The sequence below is a fragment of the Penicillium verrucosum genome (genome assembly GCF_028828655.1).
Source record: "Penicillium verrucosum strain IBT 35672 chromosome Unknown utg000002l_segment0_segment0, whole genome shotgun sequence".
Classification (NCBI taxonomy): Eukaryota; Fungi; Ascomycota; class Eurotiomycetes; order Eurotiales; family Aspergillaceae; genus Penicillium; species Penicillium verrucosum.
The window spans coordinates 1,227,479-1,251,113 of NW_026643211.1; the positions used below are offsets into that span (position 1 = coordinate 1,227,479).

At 49.0% G+C, this 23,635-nt stretch overlaps 10 protein-coding genes across 10 annotated transcripts; 5 read left to right on the forward strand and 5 right to left on the reverse strand.

Moving 5' to 3' along the window:
• Positions 1 to 260: 260 nt before the first annotated feature.
• N7516_006087 (60S ribosomal protein eL36) lies at positions 261 to 1,264 on the reverse strand (the record flags this gene model as incomplete). Its single annotated transcript, XM_057218807.1, has 3 exons — positions 261 to 344; positions 633 to 818; positions 1,220 to 1,264. 3 exons carry the CDS (start codon positions 1,262 to 1,264, stop codon positions 261 to 263), a joined length of 315 nt encoding a protein of 104 aa, XP_057072898.1.
• Positions 1,265 to 1,631: 367 nt separating this feature from the next.
• On the reverse strand, positions 1,632 to 4,982 carry N7516_006088 (MDM20/NAA25 family protein; the record flags this gene model as incomplete). Its single annotated transcript, XM_057218808.1, has 8 exons — positions 1,632 to 2,384; positions 2,439 to 2,551; positions 2,612 to 3,380; positions 3,433 to 3,709; positions 3,779 to 4,122; positions 4,216 to 4,392; positions 4,474 to 4,790; positions 4,880 to 4,982. 8 exons carry the CDS (start codon positions 4,980 to 4,982, stop codon positions 1,632 to 1,634), a joined length of 2,853 nt encoding a protein of 950 aa, XP_057072899.1.
• A 1,054-nt stretch (positions 4,983 to 6,036) lies between these two features.
• On the reverse strand, positions 6,037 to 6,805 carry N7516_006089 (uncharacterized protein; the record flags this gene model as incomplete). Its single annotated transcript, XM_057218809.1, has 4 exons — positions 6,037 to 6,078; positions 6,212 to 6,239; positions 6,382 to 6,489; positions 6,735 to 6,805. The coding sequence occupies 4 exons, from the start codon at positions 6,803 to 6,805 to the stop codon at positions 6,037 to 6,039; spliced, it is 249 nt and encodes an 82-aa protein (XP_057072900.1).
• Positions 6,806 to 7,463: 658 nt separating this feature from the next.
• N7516_006090 (uncharacterized protein) lies at positions 7,464 to 7,670 on the forward strand (the record flags this gene model as incomplete). The annotated part of the gene is made up of 1 exon (XM_057218810.1): positions 7,464 to 7,670. The coding sequence occupies one exon, from the start codon at positions 7,464 to 7,466 to the stop codon at positions 7,668 to 7,670; it is 207 nt and encodes a 68-aa protein (XP_057072901.1).
• Positions 7,671 to 8,670: 1,000 nt separating this feature from the next.
• N7516_006091 (uncharacterized protein) lies at positions 8,671 to 10,443 on the forward strand (the record flags this gene model as incomplete). The annotated part of the gene is made up of 4 exons (XM_057218811.1): positions 8,671 to 8,766; positions 8,830 to 8,949; positions 9,012 to 9,104; positions 9,169 to 10,443. The coding sequence occupies 4 exons, from the start codon at positions 8,671 to 8,673 to the stop codon at positions 10,441 to 10,443; spliced, it is 1,584 nt and encodes a 527-aa protein (XP_057072902.1).
• A 950-nt stretch (positions 10,444 to 11,393) lies between these two features.
• N7516_006092 (ribosomal RNA-processing protein RRP9) lies at positions 11,394 to 13,201 on the reverse strand (the record flags this gene model as incomplete). Its single annotated transcript, XM_057218812.1, has 2 exons — positions 11,394 to 11,936; positions 11,993 to 13,201. The coding sequence occupies 2 exons, from the start codon at positions 13,199 to 13,201 to the stop codon at positions 11,394 to 11,396; spliced, it is 1,752 nt and encodes a 583-aa protein (XP_057072903.1).
• Positions 13,202 to 13,255: 54 nt separating this feature from the next.
• Positions 13,256 to 14,328, forward strand: pre1 (proteasome core particle subunit beta 4; the record flags this gene model as incomplete). The annotated part of the gene is made up of 5 exons (XM_057218813.1): positions 13,256 to 13,484; positions 13,528 to 13,692; positions 13,747 to 13,996; positions 14,070 to 14,193; positions 14,251 to 14,328. 5 exons carry the CDS (start codon positions 13,256 to 13,258, stop codon positions 14,326 to 14,328), a joined length of 846 nt encoding a protein of 281 aa, XP_057072904.1.
• A 341-nt stretch (positions 14,329 to 14,669) lies between these two features.
• N7516_006094 (ubiquitin carboxyl-terminal hydrolase family protein) lies at positions 14,670 to 16,544 on the forward strand (the record flags this gene model as incomplete). Its single annotated transcript, XM_057218814.1, has 2 exons — positions 14,670 to 15,315; positions 15,379 to 16,544. 2 exons carry the CDS (start codon positions 14,670 to 14,672, stop codon positions 16,542 to 16,544), a joined length of 1,812 nt encoding a protein of 603 aa, XP_057072905.1.
• Positions 16,545 to 17,213: 669 nt separating this feature from the next.
• On the reverse strand, positions 17,214 to 20,140 carry N7516_006095 (uncharacterized protein; the record flags this gene model as incomplete). Its single annotated transcript, XM_057218815.1, has 4 exons — positions 17,214 to 19,128; positions 19,181 to 19,416; positions 19,487 to 19,843; positions 20,105 to 20,140. The coding sequence occupies 4 exons, from the start codon at positions 20,138 to 20,140 to the stop codon at positions 17,214 to 17,216; spliced, it is 2,544 nt and encodes an 847-aa protein (XP_057072906.1).
• Positions 20,141 to 20,404: 264 nt separating this feature from the next.
• On the forward strand, positions 20,405 to 23,497 carry N7516_006096 (U3 snoRNA-associated protein UTP13; the record flags this gene model as incomplete). Its single annotated transcript, XM_057218816.1, has 3 exons — positions 20,405 to 20,637; positions 20,701 to 20,728; positions 20,781 to 23,497. Exons 1-3 carry the CDS (start codon positions 20,464 to 20,466, stop codon positions 23,495 to 23,497), a joined length of 2,919 nt encoding a protein of 972 aa, XP_057072907.1. The 5' UTR covers positions 20,405 to 20,463.
• Between the last annotated feature and the right edge of the window lie 138 nt (positions 23,498 to 23,635).

Below are 23,635 nucleotides of genomic sequence, written 5' to 3' on the forward strand. Positions count from 1 at the left end.
TACTTGGATGACTATACGCATTTCCATCTACGTCGTAAACCTCCATTTAGAAAGTGGCTCAATTGCAAATATCAAACGTGAAATGGTTGAATAATTGTTTTCATTATGGTTTCACTCCATACGACAGAGAAGGAATCCCATATTTGCCTTCCCCTTCATGCACGCCCAATGGCCACGAAACCCCCTTTCCGATCCGAGAATCACGCTTTTTTTGCGTCGAGTCGTTAAAACGAAAGAAAAACAGGAACGGGTCGGAAAATTTAGTGAGCAGCGGTGCGGCGAGACTCAGCAATAACCTTCTGCATGGACTCAACCTTGGCCTTGCCGCGGCCGAAAGTACCGAGCTGGATATGAAGTTAGCAAAAGTGTTAACTCAAATGAATCGACTGGTCGAGCTCTGGTCCTAATGGAAATCGTTGACTTTGGCCATAGGTCTCGGTCGCTAGTAAACAGAACAGCAACTGTATGGGCTTGTCCAAGCAGGGATTGAAATTAATCTTCCTCTGCAAGATTGACCCATACAGTACCATTCCGGTACAGCAAGGCTTGGCCAAATCGACCCCAATCCAACGTAGTCCATGTAACAGAGCCAACCAGGCGAAAGTGGAAAAAAGGATTGAGAGTAAACGTACGCGCTTCTTAGCGAGCTTGCGGGCACGCTTGTCCTGGGCGTTGCGCAGCAACTCAATGATGCGGCGCTCGTAGGGAGCGAGACCAACGACCTCCTGGGCGATTTCGCGGACGAAAGCGGTGCGACGGGAAGACTTGCCCTTGGTGCGCGAGATGCGGGTCTTGGGGGTGTTGAGGGCGGTGGTTTTCTATACAAGAGCCCAGTCAGTATGTCTGTTTCGCCAAGTCTCATGTAACGCCCGCAGGTCCCAATGTTCTCTTCTATTGGCTTTTCGTGTCTGTCTGTCGGGGTGGGTTCATAGCGTGGTCAGATGAGGGTTGCGTGGTAGGCGAGTGCTGGCTTCCGTGCCAAAGTCGAATCCAAAAAGTGTTCCGTGATATCGAAATTTTCCCCCAACGAGTCTCTGGTTTTTCCAATGGGCGATTCAATCGCAATCCTCCTTGCCGTGATAATCCCCAGTGTTTCCGCGATAAACCCTGACCCGACTGGTCTTGAATGGACCAACAGACCGAACGAAAAGAAAGAAGAGACCTTGGGAGACCTTCAAACGACCGAAAAACATGGTGCAAAAAGACAGTAAGAACGTACCCGGCCCGCGTTGAGTCCGACCACAATTCCGGAGCGTTCGGCCATCTCGACGGTTGTTGACTGAAGGGGTTGGCGGAGGTTGTCGAAGAGGAGGTGAGGGAGCCGTGTGAAAATCGCCTGGTCTTTTGCCTGGAACCGCAAAATGGAGCCTTGGCGTTGGTGCGGTAGGCGAGTGACTAGGGCTAGGGCTGGATGGATCGGGACTAGCGTTAATACCTTACCCTTCGGGCACCAAAGGACTTGGCATAGCACGTGATAAACGTTTGCCCTTTTTTATATAGATCAACCTTTACTACCTGGACTGCATCTGACTTGTTAACATCAACTCTGTCGTAGATTTGGTTTACATGTACTCCAACTATGAATTTTCATGAACACATGATTCAGTCCTTGCAATTCTGGAAGTTCAGCATTAAAGCCTGGCAGTCAGCACTCCGTCAAGTGCATCCTCCCAGCTCTCCCTCAGCTCTCCACAGAATAATTCAAGTGCAGATTCATCCAACGCCTTCTCCAAAACATCCTGGAGCGGCTTCTCGTATTCATCAGTGGCATCGCCACGCTTGACCATGTCGATGAGTGTACTGAGAGTAGCTGATTCGGTAAGGCTCTGTTTCAAACTGCGGGTGTTCGAACGAACATCCTCGAAAACTTCGCGAACAAGAGTATTCAGTCTCTTCATTTGTTCGGCAGGGAGCTTGGCGGTCTTCGCGGCCTTTCGAGAATCCAGATCGAAAATATTCCACAGAGCCTGGAGGGTCTCCACGAGGGTCCAGATGACATGGAAATATTCCCATGTTGGGGCACCTGGGGTGCCTGGAATGAACTCGACGGTCGTTCTCATGATAAGACAAGACTTCTTAGTGTCTTTCAGAGCTAGATCCTCTCTTTTAACCTTCAACCAATTCTCTACCTCGCCGAGAGAAGTCTCAATTTCGGTAGAAGTATGGGCCTTGGATCCAGCCATAAACATAGCCACTTTCAACAATTCTACGTGAATCTTTGTTGCATCAATCTCAGCGACAGTATGGTCAGCATCGGTCTGGGAGAGCGACAATTTGCCGATTTCGGGCAGCTCTAGCTTCAAGACGACTGGCTTCTGACTGCCGATGCTCTCGAGAACACTGAAAAGTCGATCAGTAAGTCGGGCGGATGCCAACCAGTTTTCCTATATAGGCATTAGTCGGTGCCGCCGCGGTGTCACTCAAGCAAACAAACTTACCCTGGGAACCGGGCCTGCGCGCAATCGGTGCTCAAATGGAGATTGATCACAACGTTCCAGGTTCATAAAAGCATCATACTTCCGCTGATCTTGAGCTGGTGATGTATCCTGGGCTATAAGGTGGTTAGTATTCAAGTATGCTAGGAGTACATGAGAGACTGGGGGTTGCTGACCGACGTCCTCATGGAGGGCCAAGTGGTTTCCTTTACGGATTCTTTGCATCCGCCGTAAGTCCAGAGCCCACATTCTCCGGCAGATACTGTCCCCGATGCGTCTTTGAAGTTCGATTGTGTCGTCTAGATTGACGTAAGTTCCATCATCAAGACCTTTTATCAAAGAGTTCTTGATAGTGAAGTTTGCACTACGATAAAAGTCAAGAGCGCCGATAAATGCAACTTGCGGTTCAAAATCCTTATACTCTCCGCCCTCGATAGGAGGCGCGGGATGAGGGTGGATGGTGGCAAAACGGGTGAAAAGGTTATGAGCAACACTGTCATACTGCATTTGCTTGACAGATAGCTTGCCAAACCACCTCATAGCAATGGAACCGGCGCCGAGAAGAACATAAATGCGAATCAACATCAGAATCGCCTCGTAGTTATGCGGTGAATCGATTAGAAGATGTTCCAGAATCCCAGCGGCGCGAATCAGGGCAGTGTTGCTGACTTTTTCAGATGCCAGATCAGCTGGGTTGGGCTGAAGAAGGGCCATTGCGGCAATGATACAGAAGTCATCAGTGGGCCGACTTTCCATTGCGGAAGCAGTATCTGGTTGGCTTTCTTTCTTTGGATCCTTGGTCTTTCCTAAAAGTGTGAACGCATCGTAAAAGTAAAGACAATTGCGGACAAGAGTCTCAATAATAGATTTGGATGCGTTGCTCTTGCCTGAAATACGGTCGCAGTACTGTAGCTTGTACGCATTGATCAATGGAATGGCATCATCCTGGAATGTTGATTAGCTCGCATTGACTGGGTTCAGCAGAATTTGCACTTACGGGTTTCCCTTCGACGCTGTCCATGCAACTTTGAGCTACTCGGTGAATCAAAGCGTCATCACGGGTCTCCAAAAGCCCTCTTAAGTCTTTAAAAGCATAGAGTTTGTGCTTGTGTTGGTCGAAGTATCTTTGGCACGCAACAACTAGATCATCCTCAGTCCGCTCGCCTCGTTTAAACCCGGTTAGGACTATGTCCATGAGAGCAATGTGCGCATTGCGCGACTTTGGACTGAATTCGATGAATTTCTCGATATGCTGCTGCGAGTCTGAAAGTAGCCTACGAAGTAGGTAATCATTTGTTAGCTGAGGGTTTGATCGTGTAGAAGTAAAACATTGGGATACATACTCCGGACTGCTTTCAAGACGACGCACGGCTAAGATGAGCAAGTTCCAGTATTTCCAATTATCACGCTCATGCAGAGTGCTGCGCTCTGCTTCGTCTTCAGACACAGCAAGCAGACTTTTGACGTACGAGTACCCATCTTCCCAGAGTTCGGCAGCCCCCAGACCAACGACTTTGACTAGCATGAAACTCCTGTCGTTATTAACAATCCGAGAGCTGAGACCAGTTTTCTCGCTATCGAGAACCTGCACAATTTCTGCCCATCGACCTTGCGATTGGAGAATTCGAATAACCAAGAGAAGTTCCTCGGCGGTTTGTATGGCTCTCGGAGAGCTTAGCAATTCAGCCTGTAGTAAGCCATGGATTATGTCAGTCATTTATGCCCAAATATTATATCCAATCTTCGGTGCGCTTGTAGTCTTTGGGGGAAAGTTACATACCGGATTAGAGGGTACATCGGCTACTGCCTTCTGAGCAAAGCGATACGCAAGTGTCCCGAACAACTTGCGGTCCATGTCCGAGCTAGCCGCATCATCTGAAACGAGATAACAGAGGAAAATGGCCCAGAAATAGTACTTTCGCTCCCGAGGAAAGTTTTTTTGGAGACTCATAGCAGCCTGCAATACGAACGATGGCACTCATTAGCAATTTGGACCTCAATACCATGCCAATGTAACATAGGCTTCTTCCCAACTCACTTTCTGGGCTGACTTCCAGTCACCAGCCTCATATCCGAACTTGAACCACCTCATCTGAAGAGCATGATCTTGTGGCTTTGCCTTAGCTGCTCGCTCCCATATAACGCTCCGAAGCTCGGTATGGTCATCCATCTTCTGCAGCGTGCGGTGAAGTACGTCGAGAGAGTCTAAATCCGAGATTGGTGGATTGGCGTTGCACAGCTCAAGGGTCTCTGTAATGCCTTTCTTCTTGTGAGTTTCATCGGCATGGTTGAAGAGGATATTCGCTTTCCAGGCCTGTTTGCTCGCGATCTCACGTGTTAGCTGGTCCCGTACAACTGACAGCGTCGCCGCGGGTAAATTCGAAATAAACGATAATGAGGATCACTCGCCTTCAGAAACTGCGTATTCTCGCCTTTCTTCATACGCTTCTCAATCAACTGTAAGGCCTGTTTCATGTTCTGCGAGTCAATGGCATCTTGGATTTGGTTGTTGCGACGCAGAAACACCGCGTCATTGCTGGAGCTCATGGTGGAGGTGGTATTCAATTTGCGGGAAAACTGTTCAATTGGATTCTTTCGCAGAATAATATGGTCACTGTGCAAAGCACAGCATGCGCTAAAAAAAGTCAAAGATCTGAGTTCGATTTGAGTGATCGCCGCCGGTCACTTTTTTATTTGGCGGGGAAGGAGATCAAAAGGTAGGCGGTCAATCAGTCCCCGCACCATACTGCCGGCAAGAAACCAACTGAAGTTGTTGCGAGGTCACGTGAACTCCATTGTTTGTTCCCCAGGTAGATAGCTCTTCTGCTTCTCTTTCTCTCTTAACCCAATAGACAATTTATCAGTTTAACCACTGTCTGTCTATGAGAATTTTAACTAACCAACTAACTACTTAACTATGTACCATTGATGTACATTGATGTCCATGGTTTCAAAATAGAAATGACATGAATGACACATTGAAAAGGCCAGTTAAATTACCTTAGTGTACAGTCTAACCCATATTCATTAATTGGCGTAAGCAGTCACACTTGAAACCAATGAATAAGCCATATCAAAATCTTGAGGCATCCATGGTTGCTAGGAGGCCTCCGAGGGCTACACCTTGAAGATTCTCACATATATGTAACTAGTAATAGTTTCTATTCAATTATTTTTCATATGCTTCCCAAGGGTTGTATTTGACTGGGTATGAGTCATAGACCAGAAGCTCTACATCTGGACAGGATAGATAAGACTCCAAGGTTATGAGAATGTTAATATATGTTGTACAGGCTTAAATTAACTTAACAGATAGTGCGATACGCCAATAGAAGTCAGGTCTCAGGAAAACAACTCCAGAAAGATAAAGCCGCTTATCTCGCAGGTCGGCGCCAGACATAAAGATGGGCATTTTCTACCAGCCTTGCAAGATCGCAATGCCCGACAGCAGTTCACATAGCAGTTTGGGTTTGGGAGGCTTCTGATTATTGGATTGATGAAAGAGAACATGCAACAACTGCTTGGGGGATTCCAGGGATCTTGCCAGCCAGAAAAGTTTTCGATATTTTTGGTAACAATAGTCCGGGATGGTGGAAATGTCTCATTTGGTCTGAGGCGTCAAAGAAACTTTCTTCTGGGTGAGCTGTGCCTTGTTAGCGACCGAATATACCCCGACACGTATCGAATCAAAGTCAAGAGATCTCGCGGATAGAATGCAAAACCTGCACGAGACCGGTGATTGAGGCGTTTACGGCGGAGTCATGTATCAAACTTACCCAGTTCTTTTTGCAATCACGATAAGCTCTAGGCAATGTCATCAGTCAGTGAGAAAGCTCAGTTATGATAATCACGACAATATTGTACGAGCTGGCCAGAAATAGATAAAACGCCAGGTACGTCGCAAGAAGAGCAAGTCAAATTGTTGATATGAGAATTTCTGACATACTGGAAATAATCATGGCACATTTCGCGCTCGAAGGCATTCCGTTTCATACACTTAAGACTCCGATCCGCGAAGTCTTGGCATGGGTCGTAGTACTCGCTCGCATGTTTACTAAAATTGCAAGTTAGCTATCAGTATAGATAAACGCCACACGTATTCAGCCCAATGAATATGCGATCATCGGGCTAGTCTGTGTTGCTACCGCGTGGCTCTCAAGACCCCATAGTCCAATCCATGTAAAGATGATCCCGCGGAGCACATCCTCCGCGATCACTGATGACTTCAGAGACGTCATATAGCGTTTTGAGAATGAACAAACATAGAAAAGGGTAGAAGGAAGAAACATTGAAACATACTGTGAGAACTTCTTCTCCGCTTTCTCCCACGCTTTGTCGTGAGTGTCTCCTTGGGTTGACTCGGCCGCCATGGGTGCACTGAATTCGTATGTCTCCTAAGTTTGTGAGATATAATTGAGGCAATCGAATTTATCGAATTTATCGAAATAAAATACAATGCGAAAGAGTTGCTCGAAGATCAGATTGGAGGTGGAGGTTGATTGGAGTAGAAGTTAGCGTTGGACGCAGGAAGAATTGGGGATCCGTAGTCTTGGCGCGGAGATCGGCCAATGTACCCCAAGGTCCCGAGATCCGCATAACTAACATGTTATCTACTTAGTTAGTTACTGTATTAGTTAGAGTATTGGGTTTCATATTATTCTAGAAGCATCTACATAGGTAAAGCACTTAGTTATGTCTGATTCTCGGACCAACTGAACTAGCCTAAAGCTTAGAGTGTGTGTGGCCTTCTAGTCTATCTATCCATGGATATATATTCATGAGCACTGCAGTAGTTAACTACCTACTTACAACATATACATATTTGATTGGATATGAAAGTAAAAAGTAAGTATATACACACTCTTCAAAATAGCCGGGCACTGGGGATGACAGAGCGGATCACAATGGTAACATATTTCCGTACTCAGTCGTCGTCCATCAAGGATGATAGTGTTCTCACGACGGTCCAGCCCGTCTCAATAACTACTTGGTGACTTGTATCATCAATTCGCGGAGTATCGGTTCGAGATGCTTCAGGACCAGTTCCATGACGCCAATCGGTTCATGCGGGACCAGAAAAGAGCAAGGCGCCAATTCGACACGGCTAGTCTCATGTTCATCCGCAAACAGATGGATTTCCTGGGGCATATGGACAAGGAGATTGAGTTATTGAAGATGACAGGGTCCAGAAAGGCGTGTTCGATGACAGCCACCTTCGCTCGGGAGAGCTCATGATGAGATGATCCATGGTTTTGAACCGTTTAATTCTAGTTTTCCATTCTTTGCGGATCTTTTTCTTTGAGGTGAGGGATGGGTTCGGGTCGTGATTTGGCGTTTTCCCCTCCCTTGCATAAGAAATTGAAGTTATATGTTTGTTTTTCTCACTAAAGAAGTTATCAAGAGAGATAGGCAGAGTAGGCAGTCGCTCGAAGGGTGTTATGAGATTACTATTCATCCAATTTGATCAGATGCCAGAGACATAAAAGTCCCCAAGTTCATTCGAGAGGTCTAAAATCTCTTGAGTTGTGTTGCATAGGGTCTTTTTAAATGTCCTGATGCATGATGTACGATATGTAAGTGAACTAGTCGATGCAAGATCTAGTTGTAAATGAGGTCGAATATGTCTTGATCGGCTATATTATTGAAGATAAAAATAAGTGATTGGCTCACCTGGTATCAGTTTAGGAATGAAAGGAAAGTGAAGCCAAAAACCAGGTAACGCCTTTGTTTTGTAAGATCTCCCTAGGCTTCATTCACATACAAAAGTCCCTTACCTGTAAGAGGTGTATAGTTGCACTTGTTATACGGATAGTTTTTACAATAATAATAATAACCTTTAAGCAAGCTCGACATGTTGAAGATGGGTAGATGTCATAGAAGGACCATCGATAAAAGAAAGTGACAAGTCACGTCTGAGGTTGCCAGGTCGAAGCTCCTTGGAGACCCCTTCCTCATGATTATGTGATTGCTTGCCTGAGGCCACCAAAACATCTGCCCTCTCACTTAAAGAATCTGGATCATATTATTGCTTTTCCTTGTACCTTTCTCTTAATCTCAGACCGTCACGCCGTCTTCGCTGTCTTCGCTGCGTTCTTCGACTTCCTAGCGTTTGTCTCTGCGAAAACTTGTTGATCACACCTTGCCACTTTGCGAAACTTTTACTTTCCGGGACCCCCACCGCAATCCGTCGACACTCGCGCATTCGCCCTAAGACGCCTTAAACGCACTCAGGTTGATGGGATACATTCCTAGGGTGGAAAACACAGCTCTTGAAGAGCCCCAGAAGGTCAAAATGGCAGCTATAAGTGGTTCTGGGGCTGAGGCATCGGGGGTAAGTCAATTCCCGCATCTGATTAAAGTGACCAAAAACTAGATACTGACGCGCGCTATACAGCTGGTCCACACTCTCCAAGGCCATGTCGATGATATTCGCACTTTGATACAGTGTGGTATATGCGTCCGCCCCCTTTACGAACCGTTTACTATCGCCTGCGGGCACACTTTCTGCTACTCAGTGAGTCTCTTCTATTCCGCTATCTTGGTAGTTCTATTAGCTGACCAAAACTCTTCACTTAGTGTCTATCCTCATGGTTTGCTGGTGGAAGATCAAAGCAAACATGTCCGGATTGCCGAGCACCCGTCAAAACCCAACCAGCCCCAGCTTATTTGGTAAGCTTTAACAGTCTTTAAACAACCTTAAATTCGTTTTATTAACATATATCTCGTGTTACAGGTTCGGGCCGTGGTTCAGATGTTCACAGGCCGAGCTGAGCTTTTAGACAAAGGGGAAACGACTACAGAGCATACGAAGAACCAAAGGGACGAAGCAAAAAAACTAGACCAGGACAAAGCCAATAATCATCCAACTCAGGGAGGTTTGTTCGGGGGTCTTTTCAAGCCCAAAGATCCCCCACCCAAACCTATCATTGACAGGCATGACGGAGTGGTTCGTTGTCCGGTCTGCTCGTGGGAATTAGAAGGAGACAGTTGCGCGGGATGCGGCTATCGATACCGGCCGGATTCCGAGGAGACAGATGACAGTGGATCAGCCGACTTCAGTGAGACCGATCTAGACTCTCTCGATGATGGTATGGTTGAGGAGGAGGCCGAGGCCGAGGGAGCTGACAACTTCGACGACATCGATGAACGTGACGGCGTTTGGGGCAACTTTGCGCTTCAGTATTACAGGCGGCCTACCATTTATGGACGCCCTAACTGGCCCTCAGGTGCTGGCCGGCATATTTTCGACCGGCTTGAAAACTTGATGGATGAACCTGGTATGATCCCAATAGGGCTCCCGGTCCCAGTGGATCATGGCAACTATCTCGCTTCGGGTAACACCCATGGAGGTGAACACGACGAAGAAGAGGAAGATGAAGAGGAAGACGAAGAGGAGAATGAGTATGACGAGTCAGACTCATTCATCGATGCTGAAAACGACCATCCGCCCACGAGTTCATTCATTGAAACTCAAGTCAATCATCTCGAAAGTGGCGATATGTATGAATCGGAATCAGACCGTTCCACCGGCACTGTTGTGGATGACGTTGAGGGTGGCCGCCCTCCCATACCGCTTGGGCTCAATTACAGGGACACCACACCTTACTTTGACGACGAGGCTTCTGATGAAGAGGAACAGGAAGTCTCAGGGGAATCGGACGATAGAGAGATGGTCGAGGAAGACTCGGATGAATCGGACGAAGACGCAATCCAAACTGCACCGCCTCGTCAAGCTAGTCTACAATATCCACGCCAGTCCCCCTGGTTCCAAGCCCCCAGCGATGCTTCATGGCTTGCAGCGAGGCCTCCACCTGAAGAAATCCCTGACTCGTCCGAGGAAGAGGGATCCTCGCCTGTTAGGCCCGCTAGATCTACTGCGCGCCGTTCCATCCATAACGGGACCACTGCTCACAATGCGATCACCCTCGATGATTCCGACGAAGATCAGCCTGTCGGTCCAGTGAGAAGAACTACACAGAGGCGACGTGCCAGATTCTCTCCATATTAGCAATCTTCTAACCGCCGACACGGTATTTGATTTCGCTTTTTATCGCCCTTCTTAATTTTTTTGTTTTGGCTTCAGCGCGGCGTTTGGGTAATGATAAGAGGACTGTAGATATGGTTGGCGTTTTGTCTTAACTTTGATATCAAAAAGAACGACCTTTTCCCCTTTTCTCGTCCTCTTTTTTTTCCCTTCGAATCCCTTCAACGGCTTGATTATATCTTCATGTTTGTTTCTTACCGGCTCAGCCGTACTCTACGAATACCCCTACTTATCCTTCTTCGGTTCAGTCTTGGTCTTTTGTCGCCCCTTGCCAGTGAAGTTGAAGAACCTAGTCTCTTGGCAATCAATAAACTGTGGCTACGAAATCCGTCATTAGATCCATGAAAAAGCTACCAGGCTCTCATGTACTAAGTCCTTGCTTCTTCTCTTCTCCCACAAAACCAGTCGAGCGCAAATTAGCAGAGTGCATTGGCTTACTGAATTGATAACTACATGTACCTATGACAATTCTCAGGTCCATTTGGAGTAAACAAATGCATCTACCATAACCCACCTAGTAGACACCCTATTCACAAGCAAATTCAACCGAGAAAAACAGCCAGCAACCATCTCCACATAACGTAGCGTATAACTTTTTGCCTATTAGTTGTTGAAATAACGAGACTTGGGAGATTGGATGGAAGCAAGGTTATGATAGCGTGGTACCTACCTATACAGCTTTTCTGATCGTTTAACCTAATCACGAAGTTTACTATTCAGGGACAGTGTTGTTTGAAATAGGGATATGATTGAATACTTCAATGCACCGAAGAAATCCGGTACATATGCAAAAATGGTAAAATACACAGATGTGACTCCAAATACACCTGACCCCGAGCAACGCTCCCCATTTTACTCGGTCAACGACCAAGATCGAGACAAGAAGATTATGAACAAAATTTATACATCAGCCTTCACACGGTGTCATTAGTAGCAAACGGAACTTCGAAGACAACAGCACCATTGCGGCCTCCCGAAGTGGGACCTTCATGGAAATTGTTGTTGAAGCACTTCCAGCGAGCCAATCGGTGCTCCTTGCCGACAGCGGCGATGATGGACAAACCACGAGGTTCGTTCTCAGTTTCAGACTTTTTTGATTCAGCACCTGGCATATCAGACTCGGGGCGTCGTTCGAAGACCGCGATATCGTTGATGACACCCTTAATCAAAGGCTCTGGCTCTTTTTGTTCAGCCGCAGGGGTGGCATCAAGAGCAAGAGTCTGGTTGAGTTGCTTCGAGGGTGTGTCTGGTGGTGTCACGGTACTAGGTAAGCCTGCACCGATGGGACCCAGGGCGATAAGTGTCTTTTTATCATCTGAGACGCGCCATGCGCGGATGAAACCGTCCCAGCTGCCACTGAGGACAACGTCGGTACCCGGTAGAGTAGCGAGTGCAGTAATCCAACGAGGCATGGGACGCATGTGGCGCGTGTTGTGGGCGGCAGTCGCCTCGTCCGTCTCGGGTGATAACACATCCAGAGGGGGATTGGGTCCAAGCCGTGAGCAAGACGGACGGTGTAGAGTGGCTTCTTCTTGTGAACCGACCAAAGGCAGAGGGAGCCGGAATCTGAACCAGTGACGAAGTGAGTGGGTGGAAGGGGGGCAATGCAGTCAATGTTGCTCTCGTGGTAAGGGGCATTTCTGGAGGCGCCACCACGGAACACGAGCTGTGTTTCATCGACAACCTTCCACAAGCGGGCGGTGCGATCCCGAGCACCAACACTGACACATTCGTCAATGGTCATGGCAGTGACTCCGGTGACATGATCCTGGTGGCCGAAGAGTGTTTCGACATATGCGTGGCCTGCTCCGCTGATGGACCATGTCTTAATTGTGCGGTCGTACGAGCCAGAGAACAACTGCTCTCCAGAACTCATTGTTGAGATATGGCGTGCAAAGGACAGGCTGCAAACCGAGTCTCTGTGGTGCAAGAATGTCTTACTTGGCGTCAAAGTCTCAGCGTCCCAGATGATAAGCTTATTGTCCGTTCCACCGGTGGCCACGAATTTTCCGGAAGGTGAGACAGCAACAGATATGATGCTTCCTGTATGTCCTTGATCTTCCCCTGATTCGCCAACTTTGCGCATACCACGAGCGTACTTCACACGCTTGGGCTTCTTGCGCTGGGGACGCGGGGGCCGCTTGGAAGTATCATTATCGCCGTTCGATTCTGTAGAGCCCGGTACACTGGGTGTAGCCAATTCCCACTTAGTCAAAGTCTTATCCTTCGAAACAATGTAGACAAATGGCGGGTGGACTGCAATGGCAGTGCTCGACTGGGTATCAGAGCGGAAAAAGGAATGGGGCGCCGTGGGAACGGATAGTTTCGCAGCGATTTGACGGAACGTCCGTCCTTTGAATTCATCGACGTCCTTCTTCAATCGCTCCGCAATCAAGTCCCGATCAATATCTGCGGCATCAAATCCAGCCTCGTCAACTTCTTCTTGGATGTTCCCCAGGTAGCGTTCAGCGAGTTTCAATCTTCGATCCGCCGCGGTTTCGCCATCTTCGGAGTCCGATCCACTTTCGTCGCCTGACTCTGCGGTATCGATTGCGGCATCTTCATCCAAGTCACTGCCTGAGATTGATTCTTCTCTCTCTCTGGTACGTCGAGCACCGTCGGTTTTGGCATCTACGCCTCGCTTTTTCGATCCTGGGGCTCCGGCGCGGTCGTCTCTCTTCCTCTTGCGCTGAGAATTGGGTACAGTGAAAAAAGACGACATGGCGACGTTTTGTCAAGCCTGTCAGTTCTTGATCTCTGTATAAAGAAATCGAATATGGCGTTTTCGAAAGACTCGGGCTGCGGAGATCAAAACTTCAACTTTTTTTTGGCAGAAAAAAAAAGCGCTAAGCGGCGGCTGACTCAGCAGGTAGCTGACCTCACGGGAGCTCCAGGCGTCAAGCTCACCGCGCGGTCCTCCTCACTTAACCACTACTCCCCTTCGTCTTCTCTGATCATCTACTTGCTTGTTATTTTTGTTTATTTATCTCTCATACCGCAAACATGTAAGTTCGTGGTAATCTGGTTTCTACAAATGGTCACTAACAGTTGCTAGGGAGGTTCTTTTGGGTATCGCCGGCAAGGACTTCGTCATTCTTGCTGCATCCAAGGCCGCAATGAGAGGCCCGACAGTCCTCAAGGCTGAAGATGATAAGACACGACAGTTGAACAAACACACATTGATGGCCTTCTCCGGCGAGTCGGGAGATACCGGTATGTAGCTTCTCCGAGGAGACAAACAAGTTGCTAATAAGGTACCTCTGTTAGTTCAATTTGCCGAATACATCCAAGCCAACGCTGCACTCTACAGCATGCGTAACGACACCGAGCTCAGCCCCTCCGCCGTTGCCAATTTCGTCCGGGGAGAATTGGCACGCAGCCTGCGGTCACGGAGTCCCTACACAGTAAACCTGCTGCTAGGTGGTATAGATCCGGTCACTGAGAAGCCTCATCTCTACTGGGTTGATTATCTAGCGTCGCTGGCGCCCCTCCCATATGCTGCTCACGGCTATGCCCAGTATGTTTCATGGCCCATGATGATGGACGATACGAAAGTCCAGGCGAGAGATAACTAATGCTGACTCTTCTAGATACTACTGCCTCTCCATCCTTGACAAACACCACCATCCCGACTGCACCCTCGAGGAGGGCCTTGCGCTCCTCACACTGTGCACAGATGAGCTGAAGCGCAGACTACCAATTGACTACAAGGGGGTAAGTTCTTTAGAAAGCCATCCTCAACTACCATTATGCTGACACAATTATTCGCAGATGTTGGTGAAGGTGGTGACGAAAGATGGTGTGCAAGAGATCGCTGTGGATAACGATAAGGTGGTCCGGAGTGCTTGAAGGTCGACATACCACGGCGTTTGTTGTATCACATCTTATGACGTTTTTTCTTTTGATTCCGAGATAATCGAACGGTCGGCATGATTTAGGCTGTAGCAACCTTGGAAACCAAGTAAAGAGTAGATTGCTAGATAATCTTGAATAAATAATAAGAAAATACAGCCCTATAAAACTCACTGCTCAGAATGAACACCATTTTGCATAGAACGTACTCCGTTGACATTGGCCTGACCATAGAAGTTTGACTTGTTTGACTTGTTTGCAACTTGGTGACCATGAAGTCGCATGCCGAGCTCTGGGAAAGTCAAGAACTCCAACCTTTCAAACCAAACCACCTCACAATGTCCAAAAGACCAGCAGAGCTTCCCTTGGAGCATGACTTCTCTGGATCACCTGTATCGAAAAAGGCGCGTGTCGAGGACGAAAATGATTACGATTCTCTCAACGGCGCAGCGAGCGGCGAAGAACCGAGACAGGATCGCAATGGTGTGGATATCCAAGGAGCAGCTGAAATAGAAGGAGAGGAGCTCGAGGAGGGTGAAAAAGATCCCCTTGGATCCTCGGATATTGACGAAGATGCACCTGCACTCAGCGCTCCAAAGCGGCAAATCGCTCCCATGGAAGGCTACGGCGACCTGTACCTCGACACGATCAACCGGGAAATCCTGGATTTCGATTTCGAGAAGCTGTGCTCAATCAGTCTTTCAAATATCAATGTGTACGCATGTCTTGTCTGCGGCAAATACTTCCAGGGCCGTGGTCCGAAATCGCATGCCTATTTTCACGCTCTTGAAGTTGGACACCACGTTTTCATCAACATTGGTACGAAGAAGGTCTATGTTTTGCCTGAAGGATATGAGGTCAAGAACAAGAGTTTGGAGGACATCAAATACGTGGTTGATCCACACTACACAAAGAACCAAGTGGTCAAGCTCGATAAGGAAGTGCATGATGCCTGGGACCTTTCTGGGTCGAGGTACAGACCAGGTGAGAGCCTGTACCAGGATACGATTGAAAGGTTTATTTTTGGCTAATTGTTTTTCTTTTCAGGGTTTGTGGGCATGAACAATATCAAAGCCAACGACTACGTCAATGTTGTAGCTCAACTACTGGCACATGTTTTGCCTATTCGCAATTTCTTCCTCCTCCACGATTTCCCTACGCCAGGCACGCCAGAGATAATTCTTCGTTTCAGTACGCTGGTGCGCAAGCTATGGAACCCTAAGGCGTTCCGGTCACATGTGTCTCCACACGAATTACTACAGGAGATTGCTGTACGATCCTCGAAACGTTTTACTCTCACAAACCAGGCAGATCCTGTGGACTTCCTGTCTTGGTTCCTAAACTGTCTGCACCTCGCCTTAGGAGGGTCAAAGAAGCCTTCGCCAACCCCCACAAGTGTTGTTCATGCAGCGTTCCAGGGCCGCGTACGGATTGAAAGCCAAGCTATCACCGCTCACTCTGACACCCAAAATGCCCGTTTGGTATTTACTGAGTCCGGCACAATCAATAGCCAGGTTACTCCTTTCCTTATCCTCACACTGGATCTACCCCCCACACCCCTCTTCCAATCTGCCAATCGGGAGTCGAGTATCCCACAGGTTCCCTTGACTACTCTCTTGAACAAATACAATGGCTACACGGCATCAGAGAAACTGGCTCACCGTGTCCGACACCGCCTGCTCCACCCTCTTCCTCCTTACCTTTTCTTCCACATCAAGCGCTTCAGCAAGAACCGCTTTGTCTCTGAGCGAAACCCAACCATCGTCACCTTCCCCTCTCCGCACAACTTGGATATGTCCCCCTATGTCGAGCCAAATCCCAATATTTGCTCACCCGGAGAGCCAATCCTCTATGATCTTGTTGCAAACATCATCCTCGACCCTGCCATAGCCGCACCCGGTGCAATGGATGACGCCGTGGATAAGGGCGTTAACGCTGCGTCAGGAGCTGGCGGTTCCTCCAGCGGGGCCGGTGGTGGCAGCGAGAAGGTGTCATGGCTTGTTCAACTTCATGATAAAGCCATGGAGGCCGAGAACACTCGCGCCAAAAACGGCGGCTCCACAGAGAAGCAGCAACAGGGCCCAGAGTGGCTTGAGATTCAGGATTTGTTTGTCAAGCGTGCGGAAAGCGAGACGCTGTTCACTCGTGAGGGGTATCTTATGGTCTGGGAGCGGCGGAAGGTGCCAGGGAACAAAGGAAAGGGACGTGCATGATCTGAGATGGTTAAATCTGAGGAGTTAGTTAGATTAGGCTCCAACTAACTATTGTCTTGTACGTTTTTACTTTGGAGAGAAAATGCAGTGTACCATCAAATAATGACGAAATTACGCTTTTGTTTGTTCGATATCTCCCACCATACGGTAAAACAAGCGTAAATGCTGCATTAGAAGAGGAAAGATATAGAAAGGTAACACCCGCTATGTTTTGCAGCCTGACTATGTACTAGTGAGATCCCGAAAGGGGAAACGACTGCCAACGTACATTTGTACCTATCACGGTGTAGTCATATAGATTGTAATCCAAACTCACCAAGATGTTTGAGTGATATGAGACTGTAAAAGCGTGGCCGAGTGGTTAAGGCGCTACGGTTTGAAGGGGATGGAGGTTCAGACCCCGCCGACTTTTCACCCGGTGAAATCAACCACCCGGTTATCAAACTTCAAGGAGTGTGGAAGACAGAAGAGAGGCGACTTTTGGAGGTATTGGGGTAGTTTTGATTCTGATTATTGTTTGGAAAGGGCCCTGTAAGAGAGCACACTCGATGCTTTCCGAATTGCATATCGACTTACTCCCCCTGTTGAACCACTGGGACTACAGAGGAAATAGAGGACGTATGGTGGAGTGACCTAGGTATTGAGCTGGCTAAAAGAAACAAGTATTCATCACAGTGTTCCCCAACCACAGAAGTTTCTCCCTATCCTCATCGTTGAGCCCACCAGGAACCCCCAAATCCCCGCTCTCATCGCAACTTGCATTCCTCTCATGAGCACGAGTCGATAGGAATAGGCCCATATATCTGGCCAAGTTCTTCCGCCAAACCAAAGACCCAAGGGGTGGATATCTGAGAGACGCGTAACGGAGGAAGGGTGGGAGATAATCCAGGATCGGGTCAATGAGCGAAGGTAGAGTGCTTCAAGCGGCGCGAGTATGATGCAGCTAATTGAAGCGGCGAGGTGAGATGCGAGAGAGTCCACTGGGTATGCCGAAAGAAGGGTGACGCGGTGGACCTGAGACAATGTGTTTGCCACTTGTCCAGGAATCAGGGAAGAGGGTAGAATTGACTGGTCGAGAGTATCAGATTGAGTGTCTTCATTATGATCTGCGTCTGCGACAGGGTTTTCATTGGAGGGCTCTTCGTCGTTTGGTTCTTCCACGCCATCTGGGAGAATGTTTGGAATGATGGACCCTAGAGCTTCCTCAATGGACTCTAAAGTTGGAGCGTCGGTGGCTTGGGTTTCTGGGGCCGGAATTTGAGGGTCTAATTCAGGGGCACCCAAGTCTTGCGGGGTAGCGTTGGATGGCCCGGCCGTGATACTTGAGAGGCCGTCCGTATCTGCAGCTGCTAGGGTCTGCTGGGCCTGGCGCTGGGCCTGGCTTAGGATCAGAGCTTCGAGGAACTCGGCTATGGATCGTCTGTCCATGGTGTCCGGATTTGTATTTGGTCCTGACACATTGTTGCGCGCTAGTGCATTCAACTGGGCAGGATTTGGAGGTTGGATTTGCGGGTGACGGTTTCGATTACCCATCAACTCAAGCTGCATCGTGATAACGTCGGGGCTCTGGTGAATCAAGGATGCTCTTACGCGAGGCGACGTAGGAGGTAAGGTTTCTGGTGATGATGACCGAGAAAAGAGAGTATTAGATCGCGAGCTCTGTCGGTCCGTAGCAACATCATTACCGTTTTGCAAAGGGGCTGTTTGCTCCTGCGGTGTTGAAGTGGCTGAGAGACGACTTGTTCGTCCAGCAGTAGCTATCTCGGAGAAATAGTCATTGCTCATTTCCCCAGGCGATTGAGACATACGATTTTCGTTTGTAAGAACCTGATTCAGCCCAATAACTGATTCTGCCTGAGTCAAATGTGTGGGTCGACTTGCTTCCCCTGGGCGTGGTCGTGCTCGCGATGCAAGAGCGGAAACCTGGGCATCAGGAGTGATTCCCGGTGGCCTAGACACATGATCATTTGGTCCTTCTTCACCCTCAGGGGTGTGTTGGAATCCATCGAGTTCATTTCGCAATAACGCAATCTCATTGCGTAGATTTTGATTCCTCTCGCGACTAAAGGACAGGAGGGCTTGCTTCTCTGACAATTGATTCGATCTTAGTCCAAAAAGGGATGATACCCATCTGCGAAAAGTGGCCAGTTCGAACTTGATATCTTCGAATAGTGGGAGTGAGCTGCGGTATAATTCTTCGTCTGACCTGCGGCCCAGGGTGGGCACCACCCACTCTATCAGGTTCTCTTCAAAGGCAACGCGGACTGAGAGTTCGTCAGGAAGAGCTGGTTTTGGAAGGTGTCGTCTGATCAACCGATAGATACGCTCTTCAAGCTCCGGCCGCAAGTAGTACCCATAGAGGAAGACTAAAACGCCAGGAGATATTAACAATTGCACGAGCGTATTCCCCAGGGAGTGAGGGGAGAAATCAGCGGGCAAGGATGGTAGCTGTAGCAAAGATTCTCTGCCAAAGGGAAGCAAAAGTTGAGCGCCGGGGATTCCATATGGAGAAACAAGGGAAAGAGATTGGAGTGTGGAGTACATGTAGAACTCCATAGACAACATGAGCACAGCATTTCTCGCCCTTTATTCATAATTAGTTATCCTGCCTATTTGAACGGATGAGATATACTCACCCTGTGTATAGAAGTCCGAAAAGAGAACGAACACCGAGCGAGTCGCCGGTCAAAGACTGAACGTAGTCTCGGAAAGAGACAAACACCCGTTTCAGCGGGGTTTCACGAGCTATAGCCAACGCACTAGACATTGCCCAGGCAGGAATTCCCGAAAAATAGAAGCCAAGAATCCCCGCGGCGTCTCTCTCAGACTGCACGACACCGAGTAATGCGGAATTGGCATAATGCCGGTAAGTCTGAACGCCAAGTTTGGAATGTCAGCTCAATCCAGATGTCAACATCTAGAGTAATCGGTATTGCATTTACCTGTACTCGACCAGTGACTGAAGAGGTCCACCAAGTGCCGAAAAAGATGAACAATTGATCGAGAGTTGTTATTACCAGTCCGAAGTCATTCTCACTCGCAATCTGGTTGATCTTTTGCTGTTCATTGGGGATAGTAGAGTTTCGGTCTTCTCCACTGACGACAATCCCCATTGTTGAGAGGATGTCATTCTTTGCTCTCCGGAGTTCTTTCCCGAGGGTTCTGGACTCAGGATTAACAGGGTGCCCTCGAGTATCATATTGCTGCATGTAATCGTCCGCATGGACGTTGGAGATTCGTCGGACTGGAGTGGAGGGGTCAACCGCCGCGTTGTCGGGAGCTTCGTAGGGGGACCGGCCCTTAAAATCAGTTAATATGATATCTTATTCGGTTTATAACTACGCTCAATTAAGCATGCCTGGCAAGATGCATTCGGGATGGGTTTGTATATCAGGGTAGAAGCAATGGGATAGGGCCAGGTGGTAGTGACTGGTTCTGTTTCAAAAGACTTTAGACTTCTCAAGATAAAGCATAATCCACTGTCACATTCCATAGACCCAAGTTATGCCAACTGCAAAGCAAATATAGGAGAAGTTCGCGTGTAAAAAGATGGAGCTTACCAAAGCGAGCCGGTTCAAATAGGCCTGTCGACCCATATCGTGCGAGGTCACTGGGCTATTAGTGTAGCCACATCGCCTTCTAGTGCATAATTAGTACGAACGCTGCCAGAGCCTGTGTACTCGAAAGTAACAAGTGATGAGCTAGTTATAATCAGACGAAGGTAGTTCAAGAAGGTACAAATGTGGTTAATGCGACTACACTTGGCGAGCCATATCTTATCACCAAGCAAACAATGCAAACATCAAAAAAAGTTGCCCGCTCGAGCTGCCATTTTTTGCGATCGTTCAATCTCTACGGCTCTTCGACTGGCCAATGGCGTGCTAACTTCTAAAATTTTACGCCGAGATATTATAGAGTCATGTCGAAAGCTATCGTCAAAACCACTTTCGAGGCGTCCCGCACGCTCCGCCCCATTTACACCGGCGGTAGCACGGCGCTGGATGCCAGTGGGCGCATCTTGCTGAGCTGCGTGGGCGAGGATGCCTTGATCGTCGATTTGGAGACTGGTAACCAGCTTATTAGTCTGGAGGGGGTATGTTTTATCGCCTTTGGCATATTCGTCAATTGCAAAGCGCTAACCAAATAAACGCTACAGGATGGAGAAATTGTCACAGGTTTAGCCAGTGAGTATTGTATGCCCTAGGAATAAGAGTAAAACACTGACAATTTGCCTAGTCACGCCTTCCGCCTCACACGCCATTGTCTGCTCGCGCTCGATGTCCATGCGAATTTACGGCCTCTCAACTTTCGACGAGACCTCCCAGACCATCGAAGCAAAACTTCTCCGAACCCTCAAGCCTCACACAGCCCCCGTTGTGACCATTGCTGTTGACCCTACTGGCACACTGCTTGCCACTGGAGGTGCTGATGGCTCAATCAAGGTCTGGGACATCAGAGGCGGTTTTGTCACTCACACTTTCCATGGCCATGGTGGTGTGATCTCTGCGCTTTGCTTTTTCGAGGTCCCTACCGCCGACAGCGATGCCAAGTCATCCAAGAAGAACAAGTCTAAGCAACAGGCTATAGGGGACGATGATGAAGAAATGGAGGGCTCCACACGTACAGGTTCCACTGCAGGATTCCGCCTAGCATCTGGCAGTGAAGATGGAAAAATGCGTGTATGGGATCTACACAAGAGAAAGCCCATTGCGTCGCTCGAGTCACATGTATCACTTGTCCGCAGTTTGTCCTTTTCTCCGTCAGAGAACGCATTGATCTCGGCCAGTCGAGACAAGACTGTGATCGTCTGGGATGCGCGTACTTGGAAGACTCGCAGAATCATTCCTGTTTTGGAGAGCGTGGAAGCCGCCGCTTTCATTGCGGATAGCGGGCTGTGCGTTATCGGTGGAGAAAATGGCAAACTGCGAGTTTGGGACTGCAATCGCGGAAGCGAGATCACAGAGGAACAAGAGGCTGGAGAGGAGTTCGAAAGCGTCGTGGCTATCCAGTATTCGCCTGGTTTGCCTTTTGTCCTTACCGTCCATGCAGATCAGACTCTCCGCCTCCACTCGCTCGACTCGCTGTCTGATTATAAGCCGGGGTCAACTTTGGAGCCTTTGACGATTATCCGCCGCATTTCCGGCAATGACGACGAGATCATTGACCTGGCTTACATTGGACCAGATCGATCGATGCTTGCTTTGGCCACAAACACCGAGAGCATTCGTGTAGTTTCGGTTGCTCCCTCAGAAGACCGACCCTCGAATCAGGGAGAAGAGTACTTCGGTGCTGATGTCACACACCTGGAAGGCCACGACGATATTATCATTTGCATTGATGCGGATTGGTCAGGGCACTGGCTAGCCACTGGCGCTAAAGACAATACGGCCCGTCTTTGGCGTATTGACCCGAAGACATCCTCTTATACTTGTTTTGCTATTTTCACTGGTCACGCCGAGTCGTTAGGAGCAATCGCCCTTCCACGCGTGCCACCTCCTGTTGGCAGTGCCGCATATAACGACCCCTTGAACCACCCGCCAGCATTCTTAATTACTGGCTCTCAAGATCGCACAATCAAGCGATGGGATACAAGCAAGTTAGCCCCCCTGACAGGAGAAAAACCACACTATCCTAAGGCCATATATACTCGCAAGGCTCACGAAAAGGATATCAATGCCATTGATATCGATTCTACATCTGAACTGTTCGCCTCAGCATCACAAGATCGCACCGTGAAGATCTGGGCTGCCGACGAAGGCTCGTCGGTAGGTGTCCTCCGTGGCCACAAGCGAGGTGTGTGGTCGGTGCGATTTGCCCCGCAAGGCACTCCGATTATCAACTCAGATTCACGTACCAGCACGAGCCGTGGCCTAGCAGTCACAGGCTCTGGTGACAAGACCGTCAAACTGTGGAGTCTGTCTGACTACAGCTGTCTCTTGACTTTCGAGGGCCACACCAACAGTGTTCTCAAAGTCCTCTGGCTCCCACCTCCGCAGGTCTCGAACAACCAAATTGACGATGATGAGGATGACGAAGAGGCCGCAACAGCACGCAAAAACGCCATCCAGGACCGTCCCCTTATCGCCTCCGCCGCCGCAGACGGTCTGGTCAAGATCTGGTCCCCCTACACAGGCGAGCTGGAAACCACCCTGGACAACCACATCGACCGAGTCTGGGCACTAGCCAGCCCAACCCCATCTGGCTCACGCGCAGACGTGAAGCCAACCTCCTCCAAGCTCAACACCACTCCCTACGCCATTGCCTCTGGTTCAGCCGACGCAACCGTGACCTTCTGGACTGATACTACATCATCCACCTACACAGCCGCCGTCAACGCCAGCTCTGCTCGCGTCGAACAGGACCAAGAGCTGCAAAACTACATCCGCGCCGGTGCCTACCGTGAAGCCATCACTCTGGCCCTGCAGCTCAACCACCCGGGTAGACTGCTCTCGCTCTTCACCTCCGCCATCAACGCCGCAGATGATCCAACCCTCTCCGCCGAGGACCGCGAGCGTGCTGCAACCAGTCTGTCCGGAAACCCGTCCATCGACGAAGTCCTGCAGAACTTGGACCCTGCCAATCTGCGCACGCTCCTGCTCCGTCTCCGGGACTGGAACACCAATGCGCGCACCTCGCGCATCTCACAGCGCATCCTGTATGCTCTGTTCCGCTCTTACCCTGCGTCTACTTTCGTGGAGCTTGCGACTCAGTCCGTCCGCGGAAAGGATGGTCGTGCTGCGGCTGGTCTGAAGGATATCATGCAGGCACTAGCTGCGTACACTGAGAGACACTACAAGCGAGTTGAGGAGCTGGTCGATGACAGCTACCTTGTTGAGTGGGTTCTTGGTGAGATGGATGGTGGGGTTGGACTCGGTGCGCTACGTGATTTGACTGTGGGCGATGTCAGTGACGAGGAAGAGCATGAGAAGGACGTTATTATGTTGGAAGCATAGTCTGGCTTTAGTCTTTTTGCCTTGTTTGTACATTGAATTCGGCGCTTTCGTTCTTGGAGTACCATGGGTGGGAAGGATAAAAGCCATCTCTTTATAGAATTGAACAGTGTATCATGGAAAGTGTTCTTTCGCCAAAGC